Genomic DNA, 15,788 nt, shown 5'->3' on the forward strand with positions numbered 1-15,788 from the left:
TAGGATGTTGGCAATGTCTGTGGGCTCGGTGTATTTTTGTCATTTTGGACTAATTCTGAGCATATCTGGGAATTCCCACCCAGGTTCCTAACATAACTAAAGAAAGCCTTGTGATTATCCTTAGTGTCCTGTGCAATTTTTCTCTCAAGCTGGCCTTAGATGATTTTATGACTGCCCGTAGTTTTTGCTAATACTGATCAGAGATGCCTTCCCTTTTGGGATTTTGCTCTATCATGTAGTAGCTTCCTCCTTCTATTGTATAGTTTGTTTATGGCTGGGGTCCACCAGACAGGACGCCTGCCTTTGGAGGATTGGGTCTTGGTTTTATTTGGGATTGCATGATCCATGCATTCCTGAAGGTGTTCATAGAATGCGTTTATAAAGGATTCTGCGGTCTGGGCGTATTTTCCACAGGCCGGGGCTTTGAAGGATTTCGCCGGTTTTGAGGTGTGAAATTTGCTTTAGAGAAGTTTTTCACTGTGGTTTTCTGGGCAGGGGTGGGGTCGGGATGCGAATATCCAGTGAGATTAGTTTATGGTCTGATCTTACCAGTGAGGGATACACTTCTGGTCTGGAGCATAGTGTCCCCATGTTGGTGATGATCAGGTCCAGTATGTTTTCCCCTCTTGTGGGAGTGGTAACAAGTTGTTCCATAGCATTTGAGTTTATAAATTCTAGCAACCTTTGGCCTAGAGTGTTGGAGCTAGAGTAATGCTCCCAGTCTATGTTTGGGTAGTTGAAGTCGCCCAATATAATGGTGTTTGGAGAGACCTTCATATTTTCCAGTATTCTCAGGAAGGCCAAGTGGGGTTCCTGTGTTTGGGAGGGTGGTCTGTAGCAGGCTATAAATTGGAAGGCAGTTTTACCCACAGTTAGTTGCACATGGATAGTCTCTGATGCTTCGTGCTGTGCCACCAACCTGGAGGTGTGGGTATCTTTGACGAATATTGATACTCCCCCTCCTTTTGTGGTTCGGTCCAAGTTTTGGGGCAGAAAAGCATGGTATGAGGTATAACCTGGTAGTGCTGGGGTGCTCTCGGGAGACTTGAACCAGGTTTCTGTTACTGCACAGATATCGATGTTCTCCATGCTAAGGAGAGTTTGAGTGCGTGCATCTTGAGGTTTAGACTTCTGGCGTTGAGTAGCATTACTCTTAGTTTCTTATCCTTGTGATACCTATGGAGGTGGGTTTGTCTTTTGAGCCTTGCCTAAAAAAGGCACTATGGGGGTAGCAAGAGCCTTTGCCAATACCCAGGGGTGACAGGTGCAAGCCGTCCCTAGCAAGCATCGTGGCTTGTCGAGCATGTCATCCCAGGCTGACAGGCATTGGATCCCCTTTGAATGACACCAACACTTAAGCCAATTGTTGAAATTGATCATCTTGTCTTCATATTGTGGCATCATTCTTGGTGAGGGTAAGATGCTACTCAAGGTCAGGGTCATACCGGCCTGGGCTACATGCTCAGAGAGCTCCTCTATGTCTCTTTTCATGTAGTCCAGGGAGGTACGTCTCAGGTCATTCACACCAGCATGGACAATGACTGAGTCATATTTGTACTTGCCTTGGAGTGACCTGAGTGCTTGTGTTATGTGGCGGATCCTAGCGCCCAACAGGCAGCTCACCGTGACCTTCTCCTTGTTCAGCCTGGTGGGCGGGACGTCAGTGTGCCTGACGATAGAGTCACCTATTACAAGTGTATCAGGTGTGTTGTTTAGCCTTAAGGGCTGTGACTGTTTGGCACACTGGCTTTGTGAGCTATGTGTTGCACGTGTTTTGTTTTGGGGTAGCGGTTGCTTGGGTGTCTACTTTGGAGGTCTCTGCTGCTTAGGCAGATTTTTATTTAGAGCCTCCGAGTATGTTTTTGTGTGTTGATGTGTTTGGTTTGTTGTCGTGGTAGGTCTATGTGAGACTGGAATTGTAGTGAGTGTGGTTTCCTTCTCCTCCTGACTGGTTATGCCAGTACTGAGTTGAGAGAGCTTAGCCTCCAGTTTGGCTATATGGTTGCATCTCTCACATGTGTTGGAATTTTTTGGGAGGAGGAGAGGGTTGTCTGTGTACATGAGACAGTTGTAACATTGCCTCAAGATTCCCAGATTCACCAGCTGGACCGGAGAGGAGATTGACAACTGTCCTTTGGACATGCTAGAATAGTATTGGGAATTCCTTTATAATTGAAAAAAGGGCCAATGGGGAACAAGGTACTCAAGGGGAGTTTGTGAGGGTGTAGTGCTTTTAATTTTTTAGAGCTGACTTATATAATTGCTTTAGTGAGCAAGTGCCAGGTAACTTAAATGCAATGTGTTACAGGTAACTTAAATGCAAAACGCCAAACAGTAATTTTCTTTCAAGTGAAACAAGGAAATAAGTACAGTAAGCAATGCAGATATCACTAGGGATCCACAGAAGTGCTAAAAGGCCACGTTTTAGGTGGAATTAGCGTTTCAGGAAATAAACAAACAACAAGCATACAAATAAAGCTAGATTCAGCAGGCCTGGATCTAGTCTATGCTACAGCAAACAAGGTGTACCAATTTCAGTAAGAAACAGTTAGAATATGCAGGCACTATAAGCCTCTAACCAGAAATTCCCTGCTCAGAAGGGCAGAGTCCAGCCTCTCCTCCCACAAGAGTGCAGACCGCAATCCTTCTTAACGTAAAATAACTGGCCTGAAGCCCAAGTGCTTAAACCAGAACTAATACACTTTTAGAATAACAGACACTGAGCTCTCAATCAGCAGTTCCCAACTTAGAAGGATGTAAGCTACCTGTCCTGCCACCACAGTGCAGGCCACAAACCTTCCTAATGTAAAACAACTGGTCTGAAGCCCAAGTGCTTAATCCAAAAGACTTAGAAATGATAGCTACACTTTAATCAAGTTACTACCAGCAGTAATAAATGCAACTGAATACTTTAAAGAATGCCTGGATTAGTGCTCAAGTTATACAAACAAAGCTAGATTCAGCAGGCCTGGATCTAGTCTATGCTACAGCAAACGAGGTGTACCAATTTCAGTAAGATGCAGTTCAAATATGCAGGCACTATACGCTTTAACCAGAAATTCCCAGCTCAGAAGGACAGAGTCCAGCCTCTCCTCCCACAAGAGTGCAGAACACGAACCCTCTTAATGTAAAATAACTGGCCTCAAGCCCAAGTGCTTAAACCAGAATTAATACACTTTTAGAATAACAGACACTGAGCCCTCAATCAGCAGTTCCCAACTTAGAAGGATGTAAGCTACCTGTTCTGCCACTACAGTGCAGACCACAAACCTTCTTAATGTAAAACTGGTCTGAAGCCCAGGTGCTTAAACTAAAAGGCTTTCAATGAGTTACACCAAGCAGTAATAAATACAATTGAGTACTTTTAAGATGACGGAAAAGCAAAATAAAGTAGGAAAAAACACAAATACAGTAAAAGCAGATAATTTTTTTATATATATATATATATATATATATATATATTCACATACACACATATATATATTCACATACACACATGCATATTCACATACACACATACATACACACACACATATATATATATATATATATATATATATATATATAGTGAAAATTACTTTAATCAAATTTCCTTTTCAGTGAATCACAAATCATTGAAAAAATTCAGTGAAAACACATTTCATTGAAAGTGCATTTGGATGAATCACAATGAACAGAAAATTGTAGAATGCTATACATAATTAGTGTTGGTGTGGCCTACATTCTTACAAATGTAAGAATTAAAAGGCAAAGTAATCCAGAACACAGTTTACACCCTGCATTGTGCTTTAGCCTATTTTCTGTAAGTTTCTATGCCAGCAGTGTTTCAGTGTGTGTAATGTTTTTGCTTTTCTCCATGGTAGTATGACCATGGAGTTGTGAAGTTAGTAGATTTAATTAAGGATGGTATGGGGGGGCTTGCCCCTGGAAAACAAAACAAACAGTGTTTTCTGTATATGAAATTTCCTTTGAAATGTGATTTAGCGAAAAGTGCTTTCAATGAATTTTTTCAGTGATTTGTGATTCGGTGAAAAGGCAATTTGACTAAAAGAAATATACTCCCATATATATATATATATATATATATATATATATATATATATATATATATATATATATATATATATATAGACAGAGAAAGACTGATGCACATTTTTTTATTTCTTTCAGCATATGCATTAGCAATACACATTGAATGATTATATTTTGCAAGCTTTTAATGATACCCTGAGAGAAAAGAAAATCGGTGAGACACCAGATGACAATTCTACCTGCTTGAGTATCTTAGTGTGAAGTTAGGGAAAACTGCAGCAAATAAACACATCAAACAAGTGTTGCCGATGTTTATGTCACATAATAGTAACATCCAAATCAAAGGGTTAAAAGTTCAGTAAAAACTACAAGAATAAAAGGGCTAAGCTGGAGTCTTCACTGTGTAATATCTTAAACCCCCTGTAGTGGAGACCCATAGGGTGTATGCAAGTGACCCCTTAAGGACATAAGAGTGTTTCAGCTACATGGTTTATGTATGGCTAGGTTACTTTCCTTTTTAAGCCTTTATGGGTACATTCTGGCCAATAAAGCCAAACCCCACTTTCCCATAGCATGGTAGGAGGTTTCACAGCAGAAAAGGGGGAGTGTTTTAATTTGCAACATGCCAGCTGCCACTTTCATATTCAGATGGTGGTGGTGGTGGTGGTGGGGTGTTAAAATCAGTTCAGGTTAATTATTTTGTCATCAATGTAAAGGTAAAGAAAAAATAGTTTTCCCTAAATAAATTTAAACTACTTTTAACTGGAAAAAGTGTACACATTTTAAAGAAAAGATGCAGCAAAACAAATGTATGTTTGCATGTGATAAAACTGCACCCATTTCAAGTGCTGGGGGTACTTGCTTCAGTGGCAAAGGCACTGGATAGTGGGAAGTTATTACAAAAATTCAAATTTAAAGCCCCAGCTGAAGCACTTTAGTCTTGTCTAGTAGCACAGTGCAGTGGATTAAGGTAATGAGGTGCTAACAAAAATTCATCTTGTAGTCCTGGATTTGCACCTCTCAGTCTCAATTTGCATACTGCAGAACTAAGAAGACTGCTAACCAGAGATTATTCCAAAGTCACCTCTGACAACAGTAATTTATTGGTTTATCCAGTCAAGAATAAAGAAAAAACATACCAGGCAATGAAGGGGATAAAATCACTGACACTGCTGGAAGGAAAACCAAAATGCCACAGACACCATATTAGAATTCCCTTGTAGACAGCATTCGTAGCATTCATCAATAATTCTTATGAGTTTTTTTAAAAGTATGAAAATATCCTAAATGCACAACATGAACATCACAGCAATCACTCTTATGCAGTAACGTGTATTTCATGGCTTAACATTCTGAAACAGTGCCTGAGAAGTTCAGAGCTTCAGTTAACACATACAAACAAAAACCAATGATACTTCTTCAAAAGTAAATGAAAACTGGATATTGGTGTGTTCGGAGTCCTGCTCGTGTTGCTTCAATCCCAATAAGGAAACAAGAAAAGATACTGTGGCTCAAGATAAGAAATAAGATTTTTTTGAATGGACATGTTCTGTTAAGACCTGTTAATAAACACCTTTGCTATGTTTATGTGCATATATTCCAAAGTGTTCATGACATGCAGTAAAAGATGCACCCAAAACCTACAACTGAAAGTTAATTTTCAACAAAATCTAGTACTCGGGTTCCATCTTCACACAAGTTCACAAACTCAAGACATAAAGTGCATTTCGGAATCCAAGAAAAGCAAATAAATTCTACACTTCAGTACTATGAATACTGAACAATAAAAGATGTTCAAGCATGTAAAACACCAACCTTTCTGTAATCCTGAAGAACTTTCTGTATGTCCTGAAGTGCTGGATGTTCTGGCAGAAAATAAATTTCATGCAGGAAGTCCTGTACTTCATCCCTGAGAATAATATAGAATAGATGAGTAACTTCCTGCACTGCATTCAGATACACGCTACACCGCTAAATCACACAAACACAGGTAACTAAGAATTTACTAGGATGTGCATCTTTGAAGGTGCTCATGTATTAAATAGAATGCATAGGAATGATCACAAAAGCGACAAAAAGAAAAGAAAAAAAATCAGCAATGACTTACTCAGATGTTACACAATCCCCATAACAGCTCTCAAAATAAGGGTAGTTTCAGCCTCCTCTCAGGAGGAAAGCAAATTCTATTTGTGAAAAGGATGAAAGCAGCTATCACAGACAGCTAGATACTGCCACCACAAGGAAAAAGAAGAGGATTCTGGGAAATCTAGCAGCAACTGTAACATTTTTAACCCACTACTGTCTCATAAAGAGAATCACGCAAATGGTTAAAAAATGGAAGACACCGTTCCAAGCAGAGAGAGGGCAATAAGGTATCGAAAAAGAAAAGGAACACCTAATAAGAGAATGGTTATAAATTAAAATTCCTCAGACAGCAGACTGAAGCAAAGTCCTAAGGTAGCAAGTCTGGAAAACAGTGGCCCAGGTTAGAAAAGATGTTGATATAACCTAAAACTGATCCTTGGGTATGCCCTGGATTGTAGTTCTATTTGTGATAGGTGACTCTTGCTGTACACATGAAATGTTCTATTTTCTAAATAGCTCCTGAACCAATGTAGAGTCACTGAACCAAAGTTTAGTAAGTTTGCCAAGGAGTGTGTGTGGTTATTCTTTACTGCCCTTGTCATATCCACAAAAAGGCCTCAGGTGTGAAGTTCATCACTCATATTACTGTAAATGGTATTTGCAGCTGTATAAAGTGCAGCCATTGTATTAAAGGCTTTGCAAAATCAATGCTGCTAATTGTTTACATGGTGAAAGATCCGTTTATACTTGTGTTCCCAAATATTTTAGTTAACAGATTTAGAACAGATGTTGTTCCAACTCATTGCATTCTACTGGCGATGCTATTTTAAATAGAGGAATTATGAAATAATGTTTGAAGGTAGGGTGCTCTATGTTGGTTTGTTTGTTTGTGTCTTTCGGCTTTTCCCGGTTACGGGTCGCCACAGCGGAACTCCGGTCTGCTAATGATTGGTAGTTGATTTTTACATGCCAAGTTACCAGCCCTGATGCACAACCTTCAACGAAGGTACGCCCGTTCACTCATGTCTCCATGCAGAAGATGCTCTTGCTGAGAATCGAATCGGACAGCGTCTTACTGGGAGGCAACAATGCTACCGCAGCACCACCACGACTGAAATATTGTGGATTTAATTAAATGGCGTGCAATGAAATATGCAGCCATTTGCAAGAAGGCTGGATAAAATTTACTGATTGTTGCACCAGAGTTGACATTAAGCGTATTAAACTGGCCCTTAGTTTCCTTTGGTGGTATATGTCTTAAGAAACATGTATAGCAGTATTTAGCCAGGGAGTATAGCTGAGGGGAATCTACAACATTACTGTGTGGGAAGTGTTTTCTCTCCTTTGAGATAACCTTTTGAGGGTAAAGTATTACACATTTCAGAAACAACTTATATAGATCCTGCTCAAGTACACAGATGTTTTACTGGGTAGCCACACAAATTCTACAAGCAGAAGTAGATTTTCTGGACACAAGACTGCATGGACTGACACTTCCCAGCACCAAAACTATTCAGTGGATCAAACCTACCAAGCTTAGGGAAACCCACCCATGGCAATTTTCAGCCTTTTTAATCTTGATGCCAGTAACCAAATCCTTTTACTTCTTTACTCTGTGCAGCTGGAAAAACTTCTTAAGAACTTCTACTTTCAACAAGTATGGTGGATCTGGAAGAAATGAGAACACATCATCATTACTCAAATATGGAAGGAGGATGTCAGGATTGTCCCCACAGCCAGATTATCTTCTTGTAGATCCTGTGTTATGGCAAGCTTTTCACATAACTTCTGAATCTGACTTGAAAAAACTCTGCTTGCAGAACTAAAAGACATGTCCTGAAGCAGAACAAATCTTCGAGGATGCTATGAATATTCCCTTTTGCACTGCACCTTTCAAGTAAAATTAAACCGAAGTGTGTGCCAGACCTTCATACTAGATTACTTTTGTAATATTCAATACATGTTGGCATTGTGGAGTAAACAGTTTCTGCACAAATGTTATCTAACGTACTATTTCTGTAGAACACTGGAGATGATGCTAGATTTCATGCAGAATGGTCTTCAGAGAGCTAGGATAAACTCCTACTACATCTGTAAGTGGCAGACAGCCATGGAGTTAGCTAGCCACTTAGAGGGAGACTGTTTTAAGGCTGTCCTGCTGTTTTTACCATTGGACAAAATTGAAAACTGGACATTCCTGTGAAGAAAGGGTATCTCCTTGCTCTGATGGACATCATTACTATAAAGGTATTCATCTGGATCAGAAAAGTGTGGAAAAAACAGACAAACTGGGAGTAGCTGTGTAGAAACTTTAGAAAGAAAATAATAGCTTTTAATTCCACAATCATTTTCTTGGCCGTTGTGACAGCTGCTAGAAAGAGGGGAATTTTCCTGTCTGATGCTTCACCTCACTTTTTATGTACTGTTGAAGTGGAAGGTTGCAGAGCCACTGAAGAACAAAACATACAGTAATTTTAAGACCGCCCCCCACACACACACACAGAGCTCCTGTTTCTAGGTCACTTAGCAATAAGGTCTATTAATTGGAAAAGTGGCCCTGCACAACATGCTGACTGGAGTGTGCCCTCCACCTGCAAAAGCCCACCAGATCATAGCCATAGGTCTATATTGTGCCAAAAGACCAAATTTACAATATAACTTGTACACCTGGACAAAAAAACTCTGTAAAATTATCAAGGTCAAGGTATAATCCTCTCCAAAACCGCAGTGATTTCAGATTTCAATAATTTGCACTGGAACATGGAAGTGGATGGCAATGTTCTGCTTACCCCCCCCCCCCCCAAAAAAAAAATCATAGAGAAAATGACTACTTTCCAGTTCTAGGTAGATGTGGTGCTGATAATTTTTTTTTTCTTAATGAAACCACACTTACGTTAACAGAATTCAAGTAGCCTTCCCAAAGGTAAATGTAGTCTAAGGAGAAACAGCACACGAGGGCTTGCCAAACAAGAATCTTCACAAAGAATTACAAGCTCACCTCTTTGTGCGGTCAGTGGAAATTCTGATCTGTGCAAAAATGGGATCTAAATTTTTGTCCAAATAACCCTCAGTATCCAATGAAGAGTAAAGAGTTCTCATATGCATTTATGATTGTGAATCCCCCCTGGATGGCAGCTGCTATGAAGCACGACAAATGAAGAAAGGCAAAAACTGCTATTTGGCTGAAAGCATCAATGGCAAGACTGAGTGGAGGAGGTCCTAAAGTCAGACAAAACTAGGAGGACCAGCAGGTATTAGTGTCTGGGATGCACCCAATGTAAATTAAAAACAGTGAGGAGAGAGTCTGGGATTTCAACTCATCCACCATGACTCCTAGGGATCAAACCTCTCTTACAATGGCTAACAGAAGACAGTCACCCAAGCAAAAAGTGGCCCTGGCTGCCTCTGGCTTGAGATGGTTCTACTGCACAGTCAATGAGAGAGAACAGAACAACAGCAAATGAACTTAGATTCTAAGTATTTCTGCTAATGGAATGCCTGAGCTCCTGGAGTAGCTTTATGACAGCATCCACTTTCAGCATTACAGTAAAAAAGTTCAACTGCCTGCTGTGAGGAGGTTTAGTTTACTTTCATTTTAATGGCTTACCATCACTATGGCCATGGTGGTGCAAAGGTTAGCTTTGTCGCCTCACAGCAAGAGGTTCTCCCGTTCGATTCTTGACGGGCGCGTCTTCTGTGTGGAGTCTGCATGTCCTCTCCGCGGTCGACTGATGTTTAAAGACATGAAGGTAGGTGCGAGTGTGAATGGGTGTGCCTTCTTTGAAGGTTGGGTGTTGGGCTGACAACTCGGCACTGTAAAAATCTACTGTCAATCATTAGTGGACCGAAGTTCTGCTGTGGTGACCCCTAACCAGGAAAAGCTGAAAGAAATTACTTTTTACTGTCACAAACTGAGCATGGTCACTGCTGGATTTCTCAATGCAATATTCATATCACTTTATTTATTACTATTATTAAGACATCCCTCCTCTGCAGTGATCAAGGAGTCTCGAGCTTCACCACGGACACTGGTGATGGACGGTCACTTGGAACAAAAATAGATGCACACAGTATTTCCAGATGCATCTTTCTGCACCAAGCACAATTTCCCTTAAGAACACACAGGGAACACACGTGCACACACACACACACACACACACACACACACACACACACACACACACACACACACACACACACACGCACATACACACACACACACACACACACACACACACACACACACACACACACACACACACACACACACCTTGGAAAGACTGGCACAGATCTACCAGCTATGCCTCACCTCTGCCCAGACTATAACGTTGATTCCCAGCCACTCGCCAGCTACTTTAAGGCTCTTACAAGAGTACCCAATTATAGTGGGTGAAATTCATACTAATACCAATGGTAATGTTGACGAAACAGCAAGGCTTTCCAGGAGCGCCACAGTGTCACCAAATAAATACAAGTACTCTCAAAGGTTAAAATATTCTCTAAAATAACAGCCACAATGAAAAGTTTAAATATATTTAATAATAAATAAAAGAACATGAAAATACTAAATATGTATTTACAATAAACACCAGAGTTTCAATCACAGGAAATATGAAAAATAACACAGACAGAAAGGTTCATACAGATACAGAAAAACAATACTTAACTAATCTCACTATATTTTTATGACTGATCTAAAGAATTGCTATTCCCTGGCTACTTACTACAGCAAGGCACATGAAGTAAGTGAGCAATCCTCCTTTGTCAGATTTCAAAAACAGACTACCCTGAGACTTCTGTCTTATCTGGTATTAAAGCATAATTTCAGTGCTGGATTACAGAATGACATCACATACGTCTAGTCATCTGACTGTGTTTACCACACTACCCCCTTTGCTAGAAACTGAACCAGAATCTAGCACATATGTGTTACCATGCACACACACACACACACACACACACACACACAGACATACAGCTTTGGTAAGACATGTTATAGCATCTGGAAGCTATAAAACCATTTCAAAAACTTCCACCCTTCCAGGGTAGCAATTAGTTCACCACTAAGAACAATACAGTAGGATTCCTAGTCCTGGTTTTCACAGACATTTTCTCTCTGGCTGCAATCAGAACTTTAAGATACAATCTTTATGGCCTAAACTGGGTAATTTAATTTCAGACTATTTTTCAAAGTTAGCTGGACTGAGATTGACCTCTTCTCTGCCAGTATACTCTATTGTAATATATTCATTTCAACAGTTACAATACAGTCTGACATACAGGTCTACTTCTTTTCTCTCAAGCATGATCCACTACTGGTACATTTTTAACATAAGCAGCTTTAGAAATACATTTTCAACACAAGCATCTGTACAAATCAGTTTGATATACAAATGACATATAATTCTTAATGAAACTCCAGATAGCTATGGTGGGATATGTTACACATCCACTGCCCTAACTTTTCCTAGCATAGCTGGCAATACCTCACATCATCACATCTATCATTATGTGAGTAATAGTCTTCTTTATGCTTTTAAGTAGAAGGACACCTTAACACCTTCCAGGACACCAGGCATAGCAGGATTACTGGTTCATAGGCACATACTGGCACTTCACATTTTAACATACCCCTTAACTGTCCAGATTTTTACGGCATATCCATATTTTTCTCTCATATTTTTAGTCTGTACCTCATAAAATGTGTGGTTTTCTGGCAAATCATTCAAGACTGAAGTAACTAAATAAAGACACACCTTGTATTTCAGACTTCATATCCTTCAGAAAAATGCATGTTAACACAAAAGTAATTATTCTAACACATTTCTAGGTTTGCAAGAGCAATATTTAAAATCTATTCCAATTTTGGGCCTTTGCCAACCCATTATTTTCGGATTTGCCCAGATTACTTGTGTCAAGAGGTTGAGAGAGATACATTTTAATAAAATTTGCAGCTGCACAGTTTTTTTGAAATATGGAGCCATAGCTTGCATCTCTGAATTGTTATTCCTTCCCTTCTTGTATTTTGGTCCCCAAGGCAAAATTAAATAATTACAATAGAAACCAACAATACTTTTGCAGTTAGCAAAATCAGCTTTGTTCTATCCTTTCTTCAAATGGAAAGAGTTGAAAGGTACATAGGAGTTGATTCAACAAGGCCTGATCCAAGCATCTTAAGTTCTTATCCAAAATTAAGCCAACTCAGCACTTTTTTCCAAGGCAAAGATATCCCTTTTATTTCTACTTGATAATCAGGCAGGTGAACTGGTCCTAACAACCTTTTCAGTCACAACATGGTCTCAGGTGTATTTCTTAAATAGCAACAAAACAGTAGTGCATAATACATGAAATAATGCATACTAATACACAAGTAATACATGAAAGTCGATTACATACTGATAAGCACATTTTAGTGCAAAGAATCAACAGCAACAAAGTAGCTATCCAAGATATTGAACAACGTTTCAATATAATGCTAGCTAAAATTAAGGCTGGAAGCATTATTGTTATCCATCATCCTTAAAACATTTACATTCAGAGTCATTGTGTAGTTATAATCACAGAGTTTGGTTTTAAAGTAAATAATGGTTTCAATGCTTCTTAAATCAGAGGGAAAATTTATTCCACAAGAGCTAATTCAACTCTTTAAAAGGGTGGTTTGTGCAAGGAAAGCTGATTGGGTTGGCAGCATCTTAGGAAGTAGGTTGGCTATCTGACAGGGAGCAGTCTTTCTAAGGGGCAATATCCTTACTTTACTATTTTAATTACAACAGATCAAAATAAATAGATGGGTCTTTCATTTACTGGCATCCAGTATAGTTTATACAAAAAAATGGGAACGAGGAATTTTTTATGCAATATTTTATTTTCGTATAGAACATTTCTACATGATTTTGTCTGTATAATATATATGCATGTAACTTTAAGAGCGCAACTGCATAATATTGAGTCTCTAATTAATGTGTGATTGACTTGTAAATATGACTGGTTGGCTGTGTCATCTGATTTAGATATAAAATGGATTAATTTGACTGTTTTCTATACCACACTGAAGAAGGGTGCTTCCTGAAAGCTTTGTGGATTTACTATTATGATTAAATATATTTTCTCTCTCTGGTGTCGTCAGTCCAGCTTTTTTGTTAGTATTTGCTGCTGTTTTGCTGTTGACTATGTTTGTGCAGTTTCTGGTCTGTTTAGTGGAATGTCTGATAAAAATGTGTAATACGTGACTCTATTTTTAAGATTTCATGACAAGTTACCCACTTATAGGTTCATAGGAGGCTACTAGGCTAATGGCCCTAGGACCTTTACAAGCCTTATGTTCCATAAGTGATAATGGTCGTTATTCACAGAGTGAGTCTATGATCAGCACTGACTGTCCCTGTCCATGAGAGACACAGGGGCCACCCCTGGGGTGAATTTACGGTTTCCCATCCACATGCCTAGGTTGCACTTGAATAGGGTCATTGAGTATCTCTGCTTCATTTGAATTGGGAGTTTATTCCAGAGGAGTGGCAATCTCTGGGAGATATATCTGTCTCGCCAACATGTTTGGTTAATGGCACAGGCTAGGTTGAGATCTTTGGAGTGAGTGACCCATTTGATTTTCGGATGTGCAGCATTTCCATTAGGGCAGGGGCGGAGACTGCTTTGTAGGCCAGGCACCAGTCGCCTCTCAGCAGTCTGTAGGATGCAGAGTACAGTGACAGGCCTTTCAGTCTTTCATTGTAGGTCATGTTTTGGAGACCATGAATTTTCTTTGTGAGAAACATCTGTGGTCTTTCCAGCTGCTGCAGGTGTCTGGTGAGGTACATGCAAAAGGGAGCACTGTACTTTATTAGTGGACTGAGAAGGGTCGAGTACAGAGGAGTTATAACATCCTTAGTCTTGGATACGATGCCCTTGTTTATGAGATGCAAAATGTAGAAGGCTTTCCTTACCACTGTGGACATATTGTAATCAAAAATTTAGATTATCAACTTGTGTTCCTAAATCTTGCACCACTGGGTTTGAGCTTAAGAGGGGATGCTGTGAATATTGTAATTCACAGGGACTTTCTCTTTGCCAAAGAGGATAATGATGCACTATTTTGCATTTAGTTTTAGTCCACAGCTTTGGCACCAATGATTTGTCTGTGTTAGCCTATTTTGTAATATGTTAACATCATTTGGGGATTCAATGATTGCACCCAGTTTGCAATCAGTGAACTTGTTAAGCCACAGGCCATCTACTATCGCCTGGACTTCCAAGAAATATATTCCAAACAGTACAGGGCCCAACACAGACCCTTGTGGTATGCCACTGGTAACTAGTCTACTGGTAGAGGTGTAATCCCAAACTTTGACAGTATACATTCTGTTGGCGAGCCAGTTGGCTACTCATATAGTGACATATGGATTAATCCTCAGTTGGGAGAGCTTCTCGATTATACCAGAGTGGGGGATTTTGTGTCAAAAGCCTTGGCTAAATCAAGATAGGTGATATATACTATTTTGTCTTCATCCAAAGCTTTGGAGACATTCTCAAAGTCATCCACAAGGTTCAATAAGGATGCTCCACCCTTAAAGCCAAATTCGATCATGTCAAGAGTTCGCAGGTCGCCTACGTCCTTGTTGAGAAAGTCCATGATGATTTTATTTCATGGCCTTGCAGATGAGGCTGGTTAGGCTTATGGGTCTATAGTTCCCAGGGTCTGTTGATGGACCCTCTTTGTGCAAGGGGATTAATGATGCTGTTCTCCACTCTGCTGGAACAAAGCCAGAGCTCAGGCTGAGGTTAAACATAGTGCCAAGTGGTTCCACTAGGTCTTGTTTTACATTGTTTAGTAAGCAGCCTGGGATGCAATCTGGTTCCATAGAGGCAGTGTTTTTGGCCCTCGAAAGCATGGATATGACCTGCTCTTTGGAGACACTAGGTAGAGGACTGTGTCAGGTATGCTTTGGGGTATGGCTGGTGGGGACAAGGGTGTGAAGTTTGTGCCAAATGTGTCAGCTAGCAGGTTAGCAATTTCCTCAGGCTCAGTATGAGAGGTATCATCCACTAAAAGTTTGGCACAATGATTGCACCCAGTTTGCAATCAGTGAACTTGTTAAGCCACAGGCCATCTACTATCGCCTGGACTTCCAAGAAATATATTCCAAACAGTACAGGGCCCAACACTGACCCTTGTGGTATGCCACTGGTAACTAGTCTACTGGTAGAGGTGTAATCCCAAACTTTGACAGTATACATTCTGTTGGCGAGCCAGTTGGCTATCCATCAGTTGTCTGATTTCGAGCACAGCTAAAGAATGCCTTATGATTATCCTTACCTAGGGATGATACTTTACCTTCGTAACTAGCTTTAGAGAACTTTACAAGATATCTGATTTGCTTGTTCAAGCTGTGGAACATATTCTTCTTCTGGTGAGTAAGTTCCCACTTGTTCTTAGACATCAGTTTCTTCCTTTTGTTATATAACCTATTTTTACTTGACGTCTACCAGGGTGGCCTGTTTTTTTAGGGAGGACCAGGTTTTGATCTGGACAGGTGCAGCTGAGTCTATACAGTTGTTTAGGTGGTTATACTAGGCATTTGTGTACTCCTCTGCACAGGAGTCATAGTTGGCTGTGCTAGCAGTGGGTTTGAAGCCTTTTTATATCACTGCCTAGTAGGCTGTAGATTGCTTTGGAG

General features: G+C 40.0%; 1 protein-coding gene across 1 annotated transcript in view; it reads right to left on the minus strand.

Moving 5' to 3' along the window:
- The window catches only part of ATR (ATR serine/threonine kinase), a 1,835,177-nt gene that overhangs the window by 1,008,525 nt on the left and 810,864 nt on the right, over positions 1-15,788 (minus strand). Inside the window, exon 20 of the mRNA XM_044071973.1 lies at positions 5,848-5,941. Coding sequence (XP_043927908.1) covers positions 5,848-5,941 — 94 coding nt within the window. The remainder of the gene's footprint in view (positions 1-5,847; positions 5,942-15,788) is intronic.

Source organism: Protopterus annectens, chromosome 5.part0, assembly GCF_019279795.1.
Source record: "Protopterus annectens isolate FY-2018-M chromosome 5.part0, PAN1.0, whole genome shotgun sequence".
Classification (NCBI taxonomy): Eukaryota; Metazoa; Chordata; order Ceratodontiformes; family Protopteridae; genus Protopterus; species Protopterus annectens.